At 36.4% G+C, this 24763-nt stretch overlaps 1 protein-coding gene across 2 annotated transcripts in view; it reads left to right on the top strand.

Annotated features, from left to right (window-relative positions):
* The window catches only part of LOC150082982 (guanylate cyclase 32E-like), a 432790-nt gene that overhangs the window by 389269 nt on the left and 18758 nt on the right, over positions 1-24763 (top strand). For both annotated transcript variants that reach the window (XM_090376960.1, XM_090376959.1), the window contains exons 9-19: positions 449-557; positions 2275-2454; positions 4480-4584; positions 6778-6849; positions 8776-8947; positions 9059-9208; positions 9936-10119; positions 15308-15448; positions 22321-22444; positions 22845-23088; positions 24550-24648. In XM_090376960.1, coding sequence (XP_090233086.1) covers positions 449-557; positions 2275-2454; positions 4480-4584; positions 6778-6849; positions 8776-8947; positions 9059-9208; positions 9936-10119; positions 15308-15448; positions 22321-22444; positions 22845-23088; positions 24550-24648 — 1580 coding nt within the window. The remainder of the gene's footprint in view (positions 1-448; positions 558-2274; positions 2455-4479; positions 4585-6777; positions 6850-8775; positions 8948-9058; positions 9209-9935; positions 10120-15307; positions 15449-22320; positions 22445-22844; positions 23089-24549; positions 24649-24763) is intronic.

Here is a 24763-nt window from a genome sequence, read left to right as displayed (position 1 = left end):
GTCATCCTGGAGTTGGAGTATAAGGAAATTCTGTACCATGGACAAATGCACAATGTTTGTGAGTAGCTGTCCAAAGAAGAAAGGTCTGTACACATTCCGACGCAAAATAAAGGCAGATAACTGCCTTTATTTTGCGGATTAGATTTTTTGCACAACCGAGGGGTGGCAGAACAGATCCCTCATGAATTTTCCGTAGCATTGCAAAACTGTAGGTCTATTCCGTGACTTCTTTTCAAACGGTGTTTGAAATTGACTACGGCTCGTTGAACCAAAGTATACATTACACCTTCCAGGATTTAACGTATACCCTGTGCACAGAATAACATTTTAGTTTTGTAGAGGAAGCTTGTCGGCTTCCTGCATAAATAATACATCTCATAATAATACTTGCGTTTACTTGTGATCGAATTAAAATCAATATAAAATTAAGTTAAGCAGTTATTTTCAGAAACTGGTCGTATGAGCAAGAACTGGACAGTCTGCTTTGGAAAATTGATTACAAGGATATTCAGATCAACGAATTTACCCCCACCACCAACACTGGGAAAACTACTAGGGTGAGTGAAGATTGTTTGGTCATTGTATAAAGTAACTTGTACCTTTGAATTATTCTGATAATTAAAATTATTGAGATCCTTTCGAGTTTATGATAATTTATTATTTTATTTTTGATTATTTTAATACTTCGTCTGGTTCTTTGTCATTAATGAACTTTTAATATAACTTTATAATTGAGAAATATAAAACGGTCAATTTTCCTTGTACTTAAATAAAAATAATGGTATTTATCCACTTACTTCGTCCATCAATAAACCTTTAATGAAGAAATCGAAAAAGAGGAATCCATCAAGGTGGATCTTACCAGCCAGTGGATAGATTCTTGTTTGGCAATCAGTTGTTATGGGAAATCATAAGCCTACCTGTTATTACTCAGGTTTTGCAATAGTAATAAGTCAGGACTCAACTGTACCTTACCCACAATGTATCTTTGTTCACTGCAAAAGCATAATTTTGCCTGTTTATGAATAATGCACAATCATAGATGGTTAAGATCACCTTAACTCAATAGTACAGTCTTGATCTATAAGATAGATAAACTCTAGATTTTGTGGTTTCCTTATAAGTGCTTCATTCTGATGCGAACTTTTAGATGATGGAAGCAATAGGATTTTCCTTATTTTTGTGAACAGTGCATGGTCATCGTCATCCTGGCTTTGTTAAATTTCTTCTTAGGTGTTTTTGTTGTTTCATAGCGTGCAAGTAATTTGAAAATATTCTAATCTAATCTAAAATATTGTTCCATAGAGTGGAGATAAATTGGAAAATTTATCTTAGGCCACCCAATAGCGAGATCAGTCAATTTACTATAACATTTGGAGAAGATTAGTTACTAATTAACAATCAATGTCTTATTTAAAAGGCCCATCCTATTTCTTAATAGCCAGATACGTTTTTTTCTGCTTCACCCAGTATCTAAGTTAATTACTGACCACGTGACTTTCTTAAGGTTTAATAAACAGAAAAAAATCTTCAATTTGGATAGATCATATTCCATAGGATTAAATTCTCTTTGTCTCTAGCCACGGTTATCCAAAATACATAAGAGAAGGACGCGCTGTAATGAGAAAATAAATTAATAAATTTTCTCCAATTTTATATACTTTTTTCGAAAAAAGCCCTCAGTAATTCGCCTCTACTATTTGAGTAAAACGCGGTTACAATGTGCTGTTTTTGTAGAAATCTTTCGAATCATACTTCTTATTATTCTTTTTAATAAAAAAACAAAAAAATATGCAAACTGTAAATCACAAAAAGAACCGTGCGGTGTTCAGAAGCTGTCTGTAAGATTATATTACTTATTTTCATACATTAATCCCACTTTAATTGCACATTCTAACAGCAAACTAATTCCTTTGCCAACACCCGAATGAAATGGTGAATTATGCAGGGATTCATTGGTTGTCTGCATCATTCTCGGTTGACTTATGTCACCAGAGGAGAGATTTCTAATTACCTTCCTCACATCGCTGGCTTTTGTTCCTGCCAAACAGACATCTACGCATTAATAAGAAAGAGGTCTTTAATACCTGAGCACTAACTTTTCTCATATGAAACGGGAACATTTTTCTTCAGTAGATATTGCTGAACTTGTTACTTGAATAATTTAGTTGATCTTGCGAAACAAATTGTGCAACAAGTGATATTAAAAGTTCATTATTATTATTTCTTGTTAGGTTTTATTCTCGTGTAGTTTATTGATCTTTTACCCTGCAGAATCTTCATCCACTAATAAGATCAAGTCAGGTGTCTTTGAGCTCCAATCCTGAAGCCGATTTCCGCTACTCCACCATCTATACCCAAATAGGGGTCTACAAGGGACGCATCTTTGCCATTAAAAGTCTCAGGAAGAAGTGTGTCGATATTACGAGGAAAATGAAGAAAGAATTAAAAGCGGTATGTTCTGTACGATGTTGATTCTTTAGAATATTCTTAGAGATATTTGAATTCTTTTAAATTAAAAATTGCTTCTCTGTTTCTTCATATTAGTACTGATAATAGAAACGCCAAATAAAGTCTTATATTATGCAGCGTATGCCTTTGACCAAAGTCAAAATTTTAATAATTGGATAAACCTTTACTCGATGTTAATAATTGAGTAAAGACCATTCGTTCCAAATGCCTGTCCAGCTCAGCCTTATGATGGCATCGAGTGAACTTCGTCGCTCAGAGTGGCTTGGAGTGACGCCTTATCATCTTCTTTATTTGGCCATGAAAATAAATACTTTTAAATACTTTGGAAAAGACACTAAGGTCACCAAAGAACAAATCCAATCTCCAGATTACGTCAATAACTGCATTGAAAAGAATTTAGTGTTTTTGAAATCGATTCCTAATTCAACTTAAAACAACACAACTTAAAAGAGACTGTTTGCGATGATCAGACAATTGGGTAAACCAACATTCTTCTTAACTTTGAGTGCAGATGAATATTTTGATCTCTATTTGGTCATATCAGTTCCTAGATGGTTGTAGATGTTCAAAGACATTTGCGTAGATGTTTAAAGTTAAACCAATTCATAAGAAAGGCTCGGTTATAGAACTACAGGCAATTTTCTTTACAAATTGTGTTTAAAAAAGAAGTTGAAAAAGTTTTGGTTGCTCAATTGATTTCTCATTTGAATAAATAGTCACTTCTTAACAAAAACGTGTATTCCTAGTTTTTGTTAAGAAGTGACTGAGACTGCGGATTTATTTATAATTAAATATAATTATGAATAATTATAATTAAATTATTTTGACCATAATTGTCTTTAAAGTGCCTGTAGTTTAAAAGCAAGGTTATCCATGGTATTGAGTAGAACGAAAATCTGTGGTTGGTTTAGGACTACCTTCCTTTCTCTTTTGCGTAATTAAAAACCCAAAGAAAGAAAAAAAAGGAAAGAATGAAGATAAATCTTTGGATCACGACCACCTTTGGAGAGATCAAGACCACCTCCAAGAGCTACAACGGAACAGGTCTTAAAAGACCTAAACGGGATCAAGTTCATGATGATGGTGAAGATAAATCTGTAAAAGAAAAAAGAAAAAAGAATTTTAAACGGAAACCATGAAATATCTGAAAATAATTTATTCTTTAATTACTCCACTTTTATTTTCCATATCCAATTGCATTCCTACTCCTGTACATTTTATTTTTTATTTAAATTGCATTCCTATACGAATCCAATGCATCTTGATTTATTCAGTTCTTCGATAAAGTTTAGAAATAACATTATCTCTTCCAAACAATAAAATATCCCCTCTAGAAATACTCCCCTGCCGATATGGACAGTAATTTGTAGTAGTCAATAAATCGTGTGCACAGTGGAAAGGCAGTCGAGTTATATTTTCATTGGAAATCTCCTATTACATCACAAATCATGGCAAATTGTTATTTGAGGAGCTTCTGTGTAGCCCCCCCTCCCCTCCGGAGTAAAAGAGATCCCTTTAGCAATAGATTATTCCCTAAAAATGATCAACTCTCTATTTTGATTTCAAAGCTGCTCATCACAGTAGTCTATTGCTAGTCCATCAGTGTACGTCTAGAATTTTATTAATCGATATTGGATATTCGGGCAACGTACGTAGCAAATCAATGGTGCGTTCCGAACAAGCGACCAGCCAAGCGAATGAACGGCATCGTATATTAGATCGTCGTTTGGTGTTGTGGAAGGTTAAGGATGAGGAAATCAATAAACACGGTGATTTGAGAGAAAAATCAATTTTACAAGAAGATTTCAAGCTACCATTAGGGACATCGGCGTAGTTTGAAAGCTGGGTAATATAGATGGAAACAAGAAACCAAAGTCCCACAGTGTCTTACTAGCAAGTTCATGGAGACTAAGATCATTGAAAACGAAATTGAAAGCACTGAGGATTTAATCGAAACCAGTTCTCTGAGGTATGATTTTAAATTTTAACGAGTTCTGTTTCTTTCAGATGAGGGATCTTCGTCATGACAATCTCAATCCCTTCATTGGAGCTTGCGTCGATCCACCCAACATCTGTATCATTACGGATTATTGCTGCAGAGGTAGCTTAAAGGTACGTTAACTCTAATAATTGTTTAGATTCAACCGGTAGTGTAGTATTTTGTGTTTTTAAAATCAATACTCGACACTGCTTGAGATAAATAACACCCTCCGAGAGAACTTTTGTTTTCGATTCAACAGATGGCAGACTAGGACTGGATAAAATGTTCAAAAATTTTATAATAATTCCTGACCACGAGATTACAATTTTTATTTTATTATCAGAGTCACAAGCATGGTACTGACACACCATATTTCTTCCATTCATCATTTCTAAAGTTATTTATACCTTTAGGCATTACCTAAGAAATAGGCCCAATGTCCAGTTATCCCCTGTTGACTTCTTTTCTCTATTATGATTCGAAAGAGCATCGCTATTTTAAAATAATCAGTCTTCTCGAGTTCACAATTGGTGGGGTGGCATTTTCTATCTTCAAATGATTTACGCTGCTTGAGGAGTGAGAAATCCAAGTAATACAGGTGTTTATGGAAAAGCAGTCGTCTTCCTCCCCTCCAACAAAACTTTGTTCTTTCCAATTTGAATTGTTGATTTGATCAACCGTTTATATTTTAGCAAAAGTGCGAACCCGAGACACGCGAAAACTCCACACGTACTCATTACTGTGAATCCATGGTCTGCCTTCGTGTGCAGGACGGACCATCACTTGTATTCGATACAAAAACAGCAATTTTCTTGAACTTTGGAGTATTGTGGTCCAAAAAAAGCCGTAAAAATGAACATAGTGGCTTAGAGGGGGCGGAATATAAATACAGGGGTTCCTTCGCCCTGTGTGGCTTATCACAGTTCTCTCATAAGACACTAGCCAATAAGAAAGCGTTCTCGAGAAACGTACAAAATGATAAATGACTACGCTGCGAGCTCCTTAGAAAACAGCTTTCTTAGTCGCATTCTCAACATCCAATTTGTTCCTCCGGCCCTTCAGTAAACCTCTGTTAATAAGCGTACCAAATTTGGAGACTTGCGCGGTTGTTCCGAATAAAGTCTCGCGTAAGAATCTTTAATAATTAATTGGACACTTGACACTTTCCATCCCCCTCTCTTTGTCCCCTTCTTTAATGACGTCATTTCTAATTATGTGTTTGTAATCTTTGCAATTAGTGATAGGCGCAGTTTTCCATATTTAGGAATGCGCCTTGGGTTTTAATTAAAGGGTGTAATCCGCGAAAGATAACGGCACAAGGTCGAAGGTCGAACGACAGATCATTTATGGGTAGTGGCGACACACTTTTCGAATAAAGAACAGCGCAGGGTGAGTTCCTCATCCCCCCAACCGAACCCACCGTGTTGTGAGCTCCTAGATTTTATGTCATGTGATAAGGAAACATGTTAATCGGAAGATTTTCAGTTGGAAGGCGCATCCCTAGAAAGTTCAGTTAATTGCATATTGTGAGAAACTTTTGAATTCAACAGACTAGCCCGTCTTTCACAAACACATACACATGCACGCACACCAGAAGTCTTTAAGCAATTCTCTGTAGAATTGGGGCAGTCAGGAATGGGCTGACGGTCGATTCACTTTCTTGCCACCGAAATAAAAGTCTTCTGAAAACAAATAACAGAGATTAAATTCTCGGAGACTTTTTTTTATTAACTTTGAGACCTTTTACAGTGTCACGTTGCTATTTTTTTTCCGCCTGCTAAATATGCAGCGCGGATAGTGGCTTTCGATGTTTTCATTCTCGTAATTTCCGGAGAAAGCCTGTAATACCGTAACAGAGAAACTCGAACAGTATTTAAATTTGCAATTGAACGTTAAAAAAAATACTTTTGCTTTGTTTAAAAACATTTTGCGAAGTTTCTCTAATTTCAAAGAAACTGATACGCAGAAGGAAAAGCCCTTTACGAACTTCGTAACCAATTTGCATGATTGCTTTTTCCTGCCCTCCTGAACAAAAAAAAAATAAAATAAAAACAATCATTAAAGATAACAACGAGCATTGTCACTTAATTGTTGCCATTTTCTTGCCATTTCTATCGTCTGCTAACACTAGATCATCAAACAAAATCGTTTTATTTGGAAACAATTACGATAGCTGAAAAGTAATTTTCACGCTATCAGCTCTTTTTGGTTCCCTAGGCAACCATCGTTTACTGTAAGTTGCGTAAAAGTTGAAAGAGCCATTTTTTTTTCGTGAAGTGATTTCCCTTCTGTTTAGTTAATTGATTTTTTTTATTTTATTTTAGGACATCCTCGACAACGAAGATGTGAAGCTAGACAACATGTTCATTGCCTCGCTTGTTGGAGATATTGTAAGGGTAAGAAAAGATTTTTGAATCGTTTTATGCATTATTTGTCTGTTATGGATAAGTGAAAAGTTGCTACAACTGAAGACATAATCGATTTAGAGAGAATTTATATTAAGTGTTAATCTCAAAACTAGAGAGAATTAATAGTAATCAGTAACATGGCTGTTTATTGAAATAAATTGTGTAGTACATTAGGTAATATGCTTTTACCATTGAGCAGTAGTAAAAAAGCAAAATAATTCTCGTCACCATAATGTCTAGGAAGGGGACAGACGAGTTGATTGTTTTTCAAAGTGAGTTCAGTACTTTTTTTAAGAAAAGAAACATTAATTGTAGTTCTAAGGTTACCTCGATATGGTTGTGATAATAATGATTGCATGAATATCTTTAGAGACTCTGGAAGAACAGCCTCTTTATAGACATTCCAGCGTGTATCCAAGAGAAAAAAAGATGTTTTCTATTCGAGCATTGATTTTTTTTTTTGTCAAAAACACCAGACATTTGTGTTTTTGGGAGATGCATTACGACCAGTGTGTCCCCTGGCATATTAAGATGCAATATCTCACAGAAGCACGCCTTTTGTAGAAAACGGTTAACAGAGGACAGCCTCGAGGAAAGAGACCTGTACGCTTGTTTGAAATCAAATGGAAGATAAAACTGAAACAAGCGCAGTGCGTCAGAACTATCAAGAGAGGCTTAAATGGAATACCATAGTCGTCAACTCTGGAACGCAGATGATAACTATGGTACCCCATTAATGCTGATCATAATGTGGTACTTTCTGCGTTTATTCCCCTAAAAGAAATGTTTTCACATAAACTACATTTCTTCTGAACTTGTTTTGTTTTCTTTCGTGTTCAAAACATTATCCTGGAATGATCGCAATATTTTTCTATGATAACGTATAAAATAAATCTTTATTTAAAGATGAAAACACCTCAATGCATTTATCGCTAACAGTAACTGCCTCGTGGTTAAATTGGTTACAATCAGATTGTATCAATCTAATCCTTACTCTGGTTTTCATCCAGCCAACAGGCAATCCAAGAGGACATAAGCCAAAATCTTCCTTATGATTTCAAAGCAAAGTCTCAGGTTTCAATAAAGTCAGTTTATATCATTCATATACTTAACTATTGCAGACATTTTGAAATACCATTCTGTGGAATGAAGTCTTCTAATTTATGGTGTATTGCAGAAGCGATTCATCAAGGAATGGTATCCACCAACCAGTGGTTATGAGAAAGAAAACCTGATGAAAACTTAGATTTTCATTCAGCCAACAGGCAAGTTGAGTCATCCAAGAGGTCCTTAAGATTTTGGCTTATTTTTATGGTTATGAGAAGCTTCATAACCTGAATTTTTCGAGAAATCCATGGTATGCTATTAGTAGCCTCTAGATCAGTGTTCATTGAGGAAATCCAACGTAATGCTGAGAATTTTAAACGAAACCCTTTAGATTGGTTAGATGGGATGTCGATTCCCATATTTCCTCTCTACTTGTATTCAATAACTAGATGAAGATAAGTTCGAACGTGGTTTTTTCGTGACTGAGAGCTTCCTGGCATGCTTCAAAGGAAACTTTACTCACCATCTTAAACTGAAGAACTTTACTTTGGTTCTAGATAACAGATGGCATGCCCACCGTTTCTGATTTAGTTGGCTTTCTACCCACCTGGAATTGTGTTAGGCAAGTATGTATTGATATCATTTAAGAGGATCCGCCTCAAAGATCGAGTAACAGTGCCCACTTATTAGTATCTTAAGAAGGATTTGTTTGCTTGGGTAAATAAGAAGCTTGACCGTTCGTTTTTGTTAAAATAATCAAAAGAAAATTAGAAATATCATTCTTCTTTTCATAGAAATTTTCCAATTTAAAAAATAAAACTAATAAATAAATGCATAACCTGAGACAGATATTTCTTCTTTTTCCAGGGAATGATTTACCTTCACGATAGTTCAATTCGTTCCCATGGTAATCTAAAATCAACGAATTGTCTCGTTGACAGCAGATGGGTACTGAAAATATCAGACTTTGGACTGCACGAATTGAAAAGCGGAGCAGAAACAGCAGAAGATATTGCGGACTTCGAAAAACAATGCGAAAGTAAGATTTAATACTTTTGGTAAAGAAAAATACTACTTTGAGTGAACCTAAGATATCTCAGTTATTCATAAATGTGCAAAATATTCCAATTCCATTTCCTTATTTGCTTAGAACTTCTTTGGAGAGCTCCAGAGCTACTTCGTGACCCGAATATGCCACCTGGTGGAACTCAAAAGGGAGACGTCTACTCGTTCTCGGTTATTCTCTATGAGATTATCGGAAGACATGGACCATACGGAAAAATCGACATGACGCCATCTGGTGAGTGTCATGTGTTAAGGAAGACCCCAAAAAAGATTCCTTAATTAACACGATTTAATCCGAGCACACTTCAAATCGCATCTTTGGAGACTTAATGGTGAAGGAATGGCGATTTCTCTCTCGGCACCCCAAAAATAAATGAACAAGTTAGTATACAATAACGGCACGTGCACGGTTCTAAGGCAGTTTACAGGCACGTTAGACGCGCATCGATCCTAACTTTTGCCAACAGCGTCGCACGTGAGGAAAGAGTTTATCACGGATGCGGTTGTCATGGTAACGAAGAGGTGGTGGTGGTGGTGGTTGGGGGGGGATATTTCGGCGGATGCGCGCGATATATTAATAGAAACAGTAATCAGATATGGAAATGTGAAATCCGTTTAGCTTCTTCGAAATTAAGGAGAGATTGGATGCCGAGGAAGGCACCCGTGTGATAATCTCGTGACTTTTACGTTCCGGGGGGATGTCGGATTTCTGTTGTATCATTAATGAAAATATCGGAGATGATAAGTAATTTAAATATTGATGTCACGTTTTGCCTGCCTGCCTGCCCAGGGTCTTCGTAAAGGGCAAAATTAAATGTTCGTCCGTTGGTTACATATTCATTAAGATGCTCGGAATAATTTTAAAGTTTGTGAACTTTATAATTGCGCTGACTTTTAAGCGACTCTATTCATTTGCCCGACCCATATTGACCTCTTTCTTTCTCTCATTCCGTTGTTTACAGAAATCATCAAACGAGTTATGCGAAGGAACAAGAGCACCCCACCATTTAGACCACACACTGAGCTGCTGGAAGATCCTTTTGAATGTGTCTGCGAATGTCTTAAGGAATGCTGGGAAGAAGAACCCGACGATCGACCTGACTTCAAAATGATACGCGCCAGACTTCGCCCCATGAGGAAAGGAATGTACGAGTTGGAAAATTCCTCTAGTATTTGTTTGTCTTAATACTTATTACAAATTTTAATTCTCTATTTAGATTTTGCTCTAAATGTATATTTTAATATGTTTAATAGGCTGTAAATTTAATTAACTTTTTTACCATCGGTTTTGGATAAGGTAAAGTTGGAAACAAATGAAAAAACATACCATTTATAATATATTTTTTTTTATTGATCAATAATAGGATCGTAACTGATTGTGGATTTAATATTCTTTAGGATTTGCGAGGGGGGTATCAAAAAGTCCGTACCCTGACCTAGAAGAAACGTCAGTAGGAAGAAGCCGTTTTTAATTTAAGTTGTCTACATATTCAAAAACTAACATGTGAAATTTCATTCCCAGAGGTGATCGTACACCAGAGGTGGAGCCCCGAATCTGAGGAAGGAAGCTATGGTTGACAAAGTGGAGTATAGAGCAATGAACCTGAATTTTCTGGGCAAGGAAGCTCAAGAAAGCTGTGTAGGGGCAGAATTGTCCATCCTATGATACAGTAAAAAAAGTGGAAACGGGAGTTCCAGTGCGGTCGTGTAAGTGTCTTTGACGAGCCAAGAGAAGAAAGGCCATCAACATCCACAGATAGTGAGATGGTTGCAAAGGTTGAGCAGCTGGTGCTGAGTGACAGACGTTTGACAATTCATTTAATCGCAAATGCGATGGGAATTACTATGGGTTTGCCCACAGCATTTTACATGACCATGTGCACATGTCTAAGGTCTCCGCACGATGGGTTCCATGATTGCTGACGCCTTTGCAGAATCTATGTTGAACGTAATGCTCTCGCCAACTGTTGGATTTGGTAATGCGGATGTTGAGAACGTTTTGAACGGTTGGCGACAAATTACGAATTCTGGGTGTACCAGTATGATCCGGAGACTAAAGACATGTCAAAGCAGTGGAAGCACACTTCCTCCTCACCTCCCAAAAAGGCAAAGACCACTCTAACTGCGATGAAGGTGATGTTGTCCGAGTTTTGGGACAGAAAAGGGGTTATCCTGACAGATTACCTACCTCTTGGTTCCACACTTAACGGAGAATATTACAGAAATCTTTTGAAAAAGTTACGCGATGCTTTGACGGTGAAAAGGCGTGGAATGTTAACCAAAGGTGTCCGTCTTCTGTCAGACAATGCACCGGCTTACACGGCCGTTGCCACCACCAACTTTGTTGCCTAGTGCGGCTTCGAACTACTGCAGCACCCACCCTATTCTCCTGACTTAGCACCATTAGACTTCTTCTTGTGAGAAGTGAAGAAACCATTGTGTGGAAGCCGCTTTGATTCGTCTCAGGAAGTCATCAATGAAGTGGAACCTTGGTTTCAGGAAAAGTGTGAGGGTACCAATGATCAAGGCATTAAACAACTGATCCACAGATGGGAAGAATGTGTTACTATACATGGCAAGTACATAGAAAAGGATTAAAGTTCATGTGAAGGTTTAATAGCCCTTTCTAGGGCTATTATTTCTAGGTAAGAGTATACGAACTTTTTGATATCCCCTAGTATAAACAATTGATTTTTATCTTTTCTTTAGCCTTTCGAGTTTGCACAGTCGCAAGAGCAGTTATATGTATTTATTTATGAAATTGTTGCCTTAATACAGTTATTGTTTGCAAGAATTATTATGGATTTTCAACACAAACCCCAAACGTTATTTTATGATATTTTAAGTTAGCCATTCTTTGCGTAGATCATATAATTTCTTTTAGAACCATAAGAAAAAAATACTCGAGAATAAATAATGATCTCCTATCGTTTTTAAATGATTCTGAAACTCCGTATGATCAAGGACCTCAGTGTTGCCATGTTTTCCAAAGGTATGAGCTCGAATCCTGACCTTCGATCGAGGCTCTTGTTAACTGACGTTACATGTAGGGAGTAGAATTACCCTTCCCCTCAGTTATTCCTGGTTTTTCAAGCCACGCAAATTTATAATAGATATAATGTATCATAAAAATCATGTCCAATATGACGGGTGCGCTGTGACCAGAAATTAGTCTAGTGCATCCGAATCTGTCCAAGAATCCCCTAAAACAACCAGTAATTTTGAATTAACCGTATACTGAATCAGTATACGGTTAATTCATAATTAAACTCTCATTAGAATACACGTAATCTAGTTATAATACAGCGCAAATGATTCACCTCTCAAACAATTGAAACATATGGGCCCTGACAACATGGTAACAGGCGATGTGTTTGACAGATTTGATTTATAGCCACTGTAAGTGTTCCTCTGGTTAGCCAATACTTATTCACACTTCGCCACAGAAGCAGAGCATCAATTTGCGATCTAGAATGAATAATTTAGAACTGCGGAGAGAAAGAGAAAGTTGTTGGGTTTTGGGATCATCAGCAACTAAGGCCATATTGTTCCGTGTATATTGTCTGTTAATGACGTGTGTTCTGGGGTAGATTTTCTGATTTGCTGGATGAAAAACCATGCTATCATCTTTTAAGATCGACTAACTCAGCCAAATGGTGAAAAAGGTCCATAAAAATTCCTCACACGAACGACGGGACTCGAACTCAGGTCTTTCCACCCTGGGAGGATCGCCATTCTACTAAATGTGCTACCCAAGAGGACAACAGAGAGAAAATACACAATGGAATGTTGTACGTAACTAAGTAACTAACACGTAACTAAGTACCTAACTAACCAACACATTTATGAATGGCTGAACTTATTGAAGCGTTTATTTTCAAAAATGAAAGGTACATAACACAGAAGATTTTTCGAATTGGTTTCTTTGTCTTGTGCATTCAATCCTTATTCTTCTGTAGACAGTCTCAAGATGGGAAAAAATATATATTTCCCTTTTTTCAGATGTTTATTTGCAAAATATTAGATCTCAAATCAAACCAGATCATTACTTTAATATTTCGAAGACATCCATAACGAGATAAATACGATTCGCTTTCCAACGATTCCGCTTTGTTTGTCACGAGACGCTCTAAGAGCGAACCGTCAGTTGACAGTCTCGGCTGAGGATTGCCCTTCACGCACCATAAGTTCGCTGACACGTCATGCATCAGCAGTTTACTTTGCTTTCGAAGATTTAAGCTTTCAGCTGGGATAAAAGCTTAACTTATATTAGGTTTTCAGGGATGAATTTAGAATGGCTTTAAAAAAGAAAAAATCGGGATTTAAAAACATTTGTTGGTGAAGATCTTAAAGGTTGTCATTTATTTATTTATTTATTCGATTAGAACATTAGAAATTTTAGTTAACTTTAGAGAAACCACAGGCTTATGAGATCATCATGTGTGCTTCTTTTTCCTTAATAATATTCACTGTTTAGCTGTTGAAATCGGCCAGCAAGAAGAGCTCCACAATTGACATTATGACTGATTGCATAGTGGAGAACTTTGCTAATATCGACCACAGTATTATTATAAATAACCTTAGACTGGGATAAGTGTTACTAGAATTCGATAAGATCACCCACTTATTGTTCTTTAAATATATTTGTGCAAAAAGATACCTTTCTATCTTAGATGCTCATCCGAAGTTGAATTTCTCTTTGATGAACCTCTTCCAGAATAGATCCTTGCATTGCTGTTGAATATAGACGCCAGACTTCCTTTCTAGTAAAAGAATAACAAATGGGTGAACTTCTCTGGAGCCAACGACGTAGTTACTTCGCTCATTTTACTGTATACATAAGTGCATGTCAATTTGGAGCGTGTGGAAATGAATGAAGATGTCATTCGTTCTCGAATGCAGCCAGGACATTAACCAATTCACTATTCTTTGTGACTGGTTCGGGAGAAAAGAACCATTGCGCTTCAGAACTGCAAAATTTGTCTATTTGTGTTATGAAACTTGAAAATCTTAGTGAAGGGAAGAAGAACTGAAATCTATTTTCTTTTATTCGCTGTTAAAAAAAGCAACTAACATCCTACTAAAGATTGCTAAGTTTGTGAATAATTCCTGAATGTGCTAGGGCAAGACATTATACGCCACTTTCCTTATCTGAGACAATATTTTTGTAAAGGTCAACCATATTTAGACAATTGATGGTCAAAAAATTAGCACCCTTTCTTCAATATCTAGTAGGGCCACCTTTTTCTCAAATTACAGGTATATGTTGTGAACATGGATTCCACCAAGTGGCTGAGGGAGGGTAGCTCCAGATTTGATCAATCTCCCATCAGGGTAAGTCAGCTGCTGTATTGTGGTTAGTTGCGAACTACCCTTTCTAACATACCCCAGACATTCTCAATTGGATTCATACTGGAGAATTAGGCAGCCAGAGTAGATGTTCGAAATTTTGAGAATGATCTTCGAACCAATCAGTTCGAGGAACCCTTTTTTGAAAATCTTACCGATTTTCAGAAAGGTGTTATTGTTGGAGCACGTTCACCCGTCTTTCTGATGACTGGATTGATTCTGAAGCGCCCAGAAAAGCTTACAGTATTTATCTGATACCAACAACTTGTGATCACACCAATTTACCAATTATTAATAATCTTTTGACGCCAGTTGCAAACGAGTTCTAATTTGCTTTACAGGTACCAATCTGAGGACATACTTTGAAGGACTAATTACCTATCTCTCCCCCTATAATACATTCATTCCAGGGACTGTATAATAGAGGAAGCTATAAGAGCGACTTAGAGGAAGATTTTTATGACTTTTAGAAGAGCATAGTATTTATATTCGTGTCTATATAACATTGCAGGATGTATTCTTTGTATAATCTATTTTCTTTGAGATATTTTCTGATTTAATTCGATCTTTTGATCTCTTTAAAACCAAGTGAAAATGGTAATGGGAACAGCAACGTCCTCCCCACGCTAAGTGGAAAAGAACAGGGTTCGAATCCCCTCAATGAATGAAATAAACTCAATTGCTTTTCAATTCATAATAAATGCTGTCCAAGTTTTCTTCTTAAATGTACAAAATACCCTCGTTTTGGGAGTCAGGGTAAATGTCATCAAATCCAGATGGCAGCTTAGAAGCGACCAATAAATTAACAACTTTCGCCTAGTCACTTAATAGCAGTCTCCCGGATTCGGGCCACCATTATGTTATAAACGAAATCGAAGAAGTTGGTAAAGAAAACGAATAAGATTACTTCGGGACCAAAATCTAAATTAAAACTACTGTAACTTTACATCGGAAGCTTTCATAATAAACACTTTTTCACTTGCAGGAAACCCAATATCTTCGACAACATGCTAGTTATGATGGAGAAGTACGCAAACAACCTGGAGGCTTTGGTCGACGAAAGAACGGATCAGTTAATTGAGGAGAAGAAGAAAACAGAAGCATTGCTGTACGAAATGCTCCCAAAGTAAGAATATATTAAGACAAATAGCTTTTATAACTTTCTTTTGTTGATTTTCATCCATTTGATTTACTTAAACACAATGCGACTGAAGCCATGCTGTGGAACTCTAATGAGTGGGGACAGAACGAAAAAGCCTTCGCCACAAAGTAATTCTTTCTCTCTATCTACTCCTTTCTTATTCTTTTTTTGCACTCACCTTTATTGCAACTTATTTTTGTCCCCTTCTTCTGTAGGTACGGCGAAGAAAGAAACTTAAATAAAACCCTTCACCTGACACTTGGGCAATACTAAAAGCCATAACAAAAAACGACACTATTATTTCTTTTTTAGTTTCTTGTTGAACCTTTCGAAGACGTTTAGAGTGGCTACGCACACGATAAGAATCTCTCTCTCTTTCCCTTCAAAGAGTTCTTAAAGCTCCTACGCTTTTAATACAACGAACTCGCTGTAGGAAAAACCAGCGCGATGTTAAAACAGGTCGCATTAAAGTCTTTCCTCAAAGCCATTACAACATCACCCCCAGTTTCCGATACGCTCACCAAATTTCTCTTTTGCAATGAGTTGAACTTTATTGAGGCCGGAAATCCTCAATACTCCCAGTTTGATGTCCGTAATGTTCCTTAAAGATGGGGGCTTCACGATTTTTTTTTTCCCGAGTACTTCTTTTATTGATTTCACAAGAGATAAACTACAAATACTTCAGAAAAGTCTCTCTCTCTCTTTTTTTGTAGAATTTTTCATCCTACTTCTTTGTCGGGAATTTTTATCTGTGGTTGAAAAAGTAGTCGCTTAACGAGTTTCTTTGGAATTCCAATTAAGCGGAAGCTCTACTCGTTATCATAGATCATTAACATAAGATGTGAAACTTCGCTTTTAATACTGAGTTGAATAACTTATATAATTCAAATATTTTCATTTAATCGAGAAAATTGTAATACTTGGTTAATGTTTGCCACGTTGGTACTCACTTCCACTTTTGAAGTCATGAATCCGGAGGTGTTATGACGTAAAACTTTCTGATGTTTTTCGTGTGTCTTTGCATTCCTCTTTTTTTTTGGTTGCTGTTAATTGACTACTGAAACCTCAGTTACCACATGATGTCAGGTTTAATTATAGCAAATGTCTTAAGCATCAGGGGGGGTCCTTTAAATAACGATTTTCTTTTAGTTTTCACAGAAACCCATCTCGTCTTTTCTCTGATGAAATCGAGGAACTACTTATGAAAAGTGTCTGAGGGCAAAATATGCAAGGCTGCTGAATTTCTTCGCGAATCGTTCTTATGCTGATGAATTTAAATGCTACATAACTTCTTCAGATCCTAAACAGGTACCTATCACGTGCCAGCAGGCAAACTCAAAGATTCGGCAGACGTGGAAATATCTATCATCAATTGGACTTGACATAAATCTGGAGAAAACAGCTTAAATAACATTCACCAAGAAAATTAACCGGAACAAGTCGACTGATTGCTTATTTGAAAGATGAAGACTCATACTTGGTCTCACGTGGGATGAAATTCTAACCTTCCAACAGTAAAGTCGAAATCTAAGCAGCGATGTAGGCAATACGACAGGAGCTTACAGGTATGCGTGATATCAAAATCGCCACTAGGTACATCTCCAAAGATGCTTGTACTCAGTACTTTTGCATATATCGGTAATCCGGTCCCTCCCCCAAAAGCATCTTAGAAAGCTCCCCAACATTGAATACTCGCTTTTAAAGTAGATGGTTGAGATTGCTGGGAAACCATCTCTAAGTCGATTTTATTCACAAACTTGAAAGTAATCTGTGGGGGGGGGGAAATAAAAAGCTTTTTTATTGCATATATTATTTATTTATATCTTTATATTTGTATATTGTATATACTTTATATATCCTCTTTAAAATAATATATCCTCTTTATAATAACTCCCCACTTGCGCATCTGACTATTGCTTCACAGAAAATTCTAAGTTCAAGGGGAAAGCTCCTTAATGTGTTTAATTCCCTTTGGATAGGTTTGTACTCAGAACAACAAAAAACACACAAATGTTGTATATAAAGAAAAATCAGTTTATTAGACATATTTACATGAGCATAATTAAAACCAAATAATAATTGAATTCATACATATGACAACATGATTTGGTCTCACCTACATGTGTATATATACATCATATTCATACTTCAGTAAAATCATCAACAAGCTAATATCAATCCCTTCCTTTGTTAATATATTTTATCCTGCATCCTCTAAATACCATTAGTAAAACAATATCATTTCCATTCTATCCCCTTCTACATATGTTTAATACTGCATCAGTTAAATACCATTAACAAGATATATCAATTCCATTCCATTCCTTTCTACATATACTTAATACTGCTTCATTTAATTACCATTAATAAGGACCATCAATTCCATTCTATTCCTTTCTACATATATTTAGTACTGCACCAATTGAATATTATTAACAAGAAATATTAATTCCATTCTATCCCATCCTACATGTATAATACTGCATCAATTAAACAAGAAATATCAATTCCATTCCATTCCCTCTTACATATACTTTCTACTGCTTCATTTAAATACTATTAACAAGAGTTATCAATTCCATTTCCTTCCTCCCTACATATACCATATATCCAACATTCTAAATATCTTATATCTAATAAATCTCCCTCTTTTTAATGTTCTTCCTTCCTGATTCTTCCCTAAACTATCTTTACCATTAGGTATTTCTAAAGTCCTGCTGACCAATTTACTGGGTTTCTACAGTTCTTTGTGTATGAAGATACTATGTACTACAATCTAGCCACTTACTTGTAGAACTCGGCGGGCGTCATCTTTCATCCTTCCTATCAGGTACAGCTTATCTTTACTATCTGGGGCGACGTCTTACTATTCTTGAAGAATTAGGAACTGATAGTTGTGCTGCCAGGAGGTTTCGCCATCATTTTATTCAGCCCGCTTGATGCACTTCTCCTGTTCCGGAATGGCTACTATCATGTCGGTCGGGGTTCCGATTCCATCCGATCCTGCACTGTGCTTTCCAAGATTTCAGGAATCTTGGCCTTTTTTTTTTGGCAGATTTGATTTCACCTTTTTCTTTGTGAGAGACTCGTTTGTCTTTCACATATTTCTTCCCAACTCCTAGACGATCCAAAGAGCCAACATTGACTATGTTCCACTCAAAAAAGAACTTTGACTTTCTCGAATACTAACCCATTCCCTCGCACCGACCAAAATCTAAACTATCTCCTTCCTAAACCATTTTCATTCGCACCGCCAAAATCTCAACTTAGTGTTTTCTAAACCATGTTTACTCACCCCACAAAAAAAATCTCGACTTTGTGTCCCACAACTCTTTCACTGCCCTTTTTTTTTCTCTTCCTGCCGATTTCGCCACGCCCATTTCCCAGTGACTTCTACCAATCTTACATTTACTTTAGGATTCTATTTCATTCCATTTGTTGGAAAACCCCTTATTCCGCCGGCCCAGTAGCACGTGATCAATACACTCTATTTTACAACCTGTTGGATCTGCGGCCATCCGGTGTGTTCTTTGAAGTAGCCGGTTGTCCAAAAACAACTTCATCCGTCTCATATAACACCTTGTCTCCATAGCATTTTAAAACCACAAAAAGTGACATTTAGTGACCACAGCATCTATTTTTGGAAACTTTTGTGTGCCGTTTAAGAACCGACTTCCATAAACCATAAACCGACTCTGCATAAACCTTAACTTGTTTGTCGCGACAAACCCCATGCTGTGTTTGCCGTAGTATTCACCGTCTATTCCCTGCTTACAACGGAAGTTATGCTAATGGCTCTGTTTTTCATTACTACTACCCACTAATTTTACAATTCTTACTGAAACTGACGCTATTACCATATTATCCTACTAACGGCAAGAATCCAAAAGGAAAACTAACTTCCAAAGTCTAAAAAAATATTTTATTTTTGTAAGATTTTCAAATCTTACAATCGACGCTCCTTTCCCAAAAAAAATTTATACCTGTGTAAATTTTTTCTCTATTCTCCAATACTTTCCCTGGAATTTGACCACCGTACATCTGTTTATTCACTCCTTAATATACATTAACTCTTCATTAACTTCTAACACCAAAGGATTTATACTCATTTTGATTACCCTTTGGAATGCACAAATATTTACAATTAAATCATAACCAATCTCATTAAGAATGGACACCAAGGTACTTACAACCTATTCCGTTTCTTCCTATCTTCCTGACTCTTTTACACCATTGTTATTCCACCTTTCTCTTTGCACCACACACTGGTTACAAAGTTACACTCTTTAAATGGTCAGGTGTCTTCATAAGGGGGACCTTCATCAAGTGTCTACATTAGGACTTTTCCCTACTGCATTCCCAAGACTTAACTCTACAAGGCTGCTACTTTTGGGCTCAACAAGGCTCCTACCTATCCGGGCCACTGCTTTCCATTCTAAGCTTCTTGGCTCCATTCGGGCCACTGCTTTCCATTCTAAGCTTCTTGGCTCCACTTGGCTCCATTCGGGCCACTGGTTTCCAGTCTCAGCTTGGCTCCATCTTTCGGGCCACTGGTTTCCAGTCTCAACTTCTTGGCTCCATCTTTCGGGCCACTGGTTTCCATTCTCAACTTGCTATAACCAGCTACTCAACTGACATGACAGACCTCCTCTACATCTTATCTTAACATTTTAACTCTGCTCTGCCTAACCTTCTCCTTCCACTTTCTGGAGTTTGTCTCACTCCCTTACATTTTTGTGACCGCTCGCTACAACTTCTTTCTGCCTGATTCTCCTTCATACCCTTTCTAGTGCCCGTTTATCGCCCCTTTTATTTTTGTTATAGCCCTTATCTTATCAGTAGCAGTTTGCATAGGAAGTACTGTAGTCCACACTTTCCGATGGTTCGCCCCTAAAGACTTAAAAAAAATTTATTCAATCTAAAAGATCTCATACTGTAGCTCCCTATACTAGGATTGGTTTCCACTGATCCTTCCCTTCCATTGTTAATTTCTGTTCCTTCCCTATCTCTACTGGAATGTGCCCTTCTAGTTGCCATCTTTAATTTAAATTGACAAATTAATTAATTCTACCTTTGATAATAAGATACTTTTCCTATTAAGTTTAATCTGTCCTAAATGCTTTATCTCTAGCTTAATAATCAATTAAATTAATAATCACTTAAATACTCCTAATACTTCAATATTTCTTTCTCCCATTTATCTACTCAACTCAATTATCTATCTATTCATTTATCTACCTGCTTATCTACCTGTTTATCTACCTATTCAATCTCTGATCAATTCTCTAATACACTATTAACCGTACTTCAATGTTTAACTCTTTAAATCTACAATTTTCTATCTTAGAAAATTTACCTGATGATCAATTCACTACCACATAAATAATCAAACTCAATGCTTAACTTTTTTTTCTCCACCATTATTTACCTTAAGAACATCTATATTTTTCAACCAATACTCAATTTTATATTACACCACAATTCTAAATCAATATGAACTGTATTCTGGCTCGCCAGCTGAATTTTTTCTCAGTTTCAGCAACTGGGTTTAACTTAATTCTTTGCTATTCTGGTACTCTGCCTTCCGTTTGGGAAATATATCCTGGCTTGCTTTCGCCAATTGTGGGGGGGGGATTATAAATGATTTATATATATATATATATTTTATTTATATATCTTTGTATTTGTTCCCCTATTATTTTAAACATATATTCCCTTTATAATATGTTCCTCTTTATAATAACTCCCCACTTGCGCATCTGACTATTACTTCACAGAAAATTCTAAGCTCAAGGGGAAAGCTCCTTAGTGTGTTTTTTTGTTGTTCTGAGTACAAACCTATCCAAAGGGAATTAAACACATTAAGGAGCTTTCCCCTTGAGCTTAGAATTTTCTGTGAAGTAATAGTCAGATGCGCAAGTGGGGAGTTATTATAAAGAGGAACATATTATAAAGGGAATATATGTTTAAAATAATAGGGGAACAAATACAAAGATATATAAATAAAATATATATATATATAAATCATTTATAATCCCTCCCCACAAATCCAATGGAACATATCACGCAACATCCTCATGCTAACTCAAATGATCACAGGACGAGTTGATGCGCTCCAGGTGAACAAATTTATTATATCTAGAAGACCTGAACACCAAAAATGGAGATTCCGAGCAAACACTATATCGATAATAAATGCCTTGGAATGGCAAAGGAACTTGGCAAGTTCCTTCAGAGTAGAATGTATAGGTTATTCCAGAAGTTAAAAGAAACTTGCCAACTCATAGAGCTTGACTTCTTGTTTGCCACAAATTTCTCCAAAAGGATCGACTCGTAACTTGACGAGCTGGTGAAGGGTTTGAATGATTTGCTTATTCACAATTGTGGTTGAGTTCGTCAGTCTCAGGCGAGGATAGCCTGATGTACGACTCAATATGGTCTAAGTTGCTCATGCGCCTAAAATTCCTACAACAACCTATATCTAAGCAAACACAAAAACATTCTGCACGATTTCCAGTGGGGAATCCAGTCTTCCAAACATGCAGCACTGCCCTCTGTAACTCGTCAAAGACTAGTTTTAATCATAGCACATAAACTTCAATTACAAAAGTATAAACGTTTTGTCGATTTCGATTTTTTTCCATTTTTAAGATTGCGCGACTGAAATTTTCTTCAAACTTCCTACTGCTTCAGTCTTTTTCTCAACCATAGTGCCCTCTTACAATTTGAGAAATACTCAAAGATAATTATTGTATAAAGTTTTGTTACTTGATAGTTTTTCTTCTTATTTGGATGTTCTCGTTGTTTCTGTGAATATGAGACAATTGCCGTTTTAATGAATTTTTTTGTCTCTGTAGATACGTGGCCGATCAGTTGAAAAGGGGTCACAAAGTTGAAGCGGAGTCATTCGACTGTGTAACCATATATTTCAGCGATATCGTTGGCTTCACCCACATGTCTGCAGAAAGCAGTCCACTTCAGGTAGGTAAAATTCCTACATTATAGGTCTTAAGAGTTCTTTCGTTGGGTCTGTTCACCTTCCGATGGACAAATAGTATCCATACTTCGGCCCTTGTGCCAAACATATGATCGATCATAATCATCTCCTTTGTGATTTCTCTTTTCACCTCATATATATATCAGAATCCTACTCAACATAACACAGCCAACATAATCCAAAAAACCAGGGTCCTTTGTGGTTCCTCAAAATTGAATTTTAATGGAGAATTTCAACAGAAAAATTTAAAACACAAAAAAGCTGTTCTTCAGAAATTGATTCATTACAATAATTAATTAACTTAGTACCATTATAATTATTAATTAATTAACTAAAATAGTTCAATAATTCATAATATTCTTCTGTTTTTGTTTTTACACTTAGGTGGTTGACTTCTTGAACGATCTGTACACCTGTTTCGATTCGATAATCGAAAATTATGACGTGTACAAGGTCGAGACGATAGGGGATGCGTACATGGTGGTCAGTGGACTGCCTATACGCAATGGAGATTTACACGCTGGTGAAATTGCGTCTATGGCTCTTAATCTACTCGATGCAATACGAAAATTCCAGATTCGCCACAGGCCAAGCGACACCCTCATGCTCCGAATAGGATTACACTCAGGTTAGTAGAGATTCATTCTTCTCCGGCAGCCACTTTGAATATTTGCTAATATTAATTAATAAGATTGAGGTAGATTAAGAAGTTTTTTGATTCTTTCTTCTTTGGCCGAGGTAGTGTACACAGTAAATATAAATTATGGAAATAGTTAGAGGTCTTTATCATTAAGTCGCATACGGTAAGGAAGTGTTCATTGTAAAACTATTATTAATATTTCTCAGAATTTAAAATATGCCACGCATTTGTTTTTTATTTTTAAAAAATTATTACCCGATCAAAAGAAGCAATAAGGATACTAGAATATACTCACGATGGAGCCTTTGTGGTCTGTTACCATAGAAATGCCAGTGGCTATATCCAAACTTATATTCGGTAAAACATGTCCATCCATCTTATTTTTTTTCAAAGTGAAGATCGAGGTTACTGAGTTATTGCCCAAGGGACCACAGACTGCATTCATCCTGGTCACAATCGACTGCAATTCAATTACTATAACGATCAATGTACAGTCAACATTGCTGGCTGGATTACTTAGCATTATCAAAATAAATATTACAAATACTATATAAACACAGCCAGTTCAAATACAAGAAAAGGGTTTTGTTTCAAATAAGATTTTCCATTCCTCATAGGACATTATAGAATCTCTCATCTGGGCTTTCAAACCCAGCAAACAGCTGTCATAGCTTTCCTCAGTAGGAAACTGGATAAACAGAAAAGAAACGAAAAGTTCATGGCGAGTATTCTTATAAAAAGCTAATAAATCCTAGACGATTTAACAAAATCAAGTTTTATAGTTATAAAGGTAATAACATCACGATCATGGTAAGAATGTCTTTTATCTCAATGTGATTTCTTCAACAAAATAAGTCTTCTATTTCGTTATGAAATATTGATCCAAGTAAACACAGATCGGCTGCAAACAAGACGCTCACCTGGTCTTTCTGTACCGAAGGGAAAATCATCGTCAAATATTTAATATTTCGATCTCGATATTCTCTGTTATATGGAATAAAAATTGCATGTCGGTTCGGATGGGATTTCATTGGTGAATTGCTAAATTACCTAATGGACAAATTGTTGAGGAGATCTACGATGGAAAATATGCAACAAAAACAAAATAAACATGGTTCCACACCACAGACTTTCTTGCTCTTCTGCTCTCTTTCACCCTCCCCATTCCTCCAAACATCTTTTGGTCTTGGTACTACTTAACGTGTCTCTACCAAAGTCTAAGGCGGAACTTATATAGACCGAAGAGTAACCCACGATATATGTCAATCACAGAAGCCTTCTTAAGTATTGAAAAATGGTACTGAAAACATGAACCTATCAATCCAGCAGTGATAGGCTCAACTGTGTAATCAAGGTCAAATAAACACTGAATTTGTTTTTAAGAGTCCTGAATGGTTTTAAGAAATACCGAATTATTAATTTTCTTTTTTCCCTTTTTGTTCCTTAAAGGTCCGGTGTGCGCTGGAGTTGTGGGACAGAAGATGCCGAGGTATTGCCTGTTTGGGGATACTGTAAACACAGCTTCAAGAATGGAATCCACAGGCTTACGTAAGTATGATGCTTCTGTGGCTTGTGCTGTATCTAGCGACAAATTAGAAACGAAAAGGGTTAGTGTTAGTAGTAACTCTATGGTGCAAGGAAGCTCCCAGACGTCTGCTGCACC

This window comes from Mastigoproctus giganteus, chromosome 7 (genome assembly GCF_048544385.1).
Source record: "Mastigoproctus giganteus isolate SK-2022 chromosome 7, ASM4854438v1, whole genome shotgun sequence".
Taxonomy (NCBI): Eukaryota; Metazoa; Arthropoda; class Arachnida; order Uropygi; family Thelyphonidae; genus Mastigoproctus; species Mastigoproctus giganteus.
This window is presented reverse-complemented; position numbering and strand designations above follow the sequence as displayed.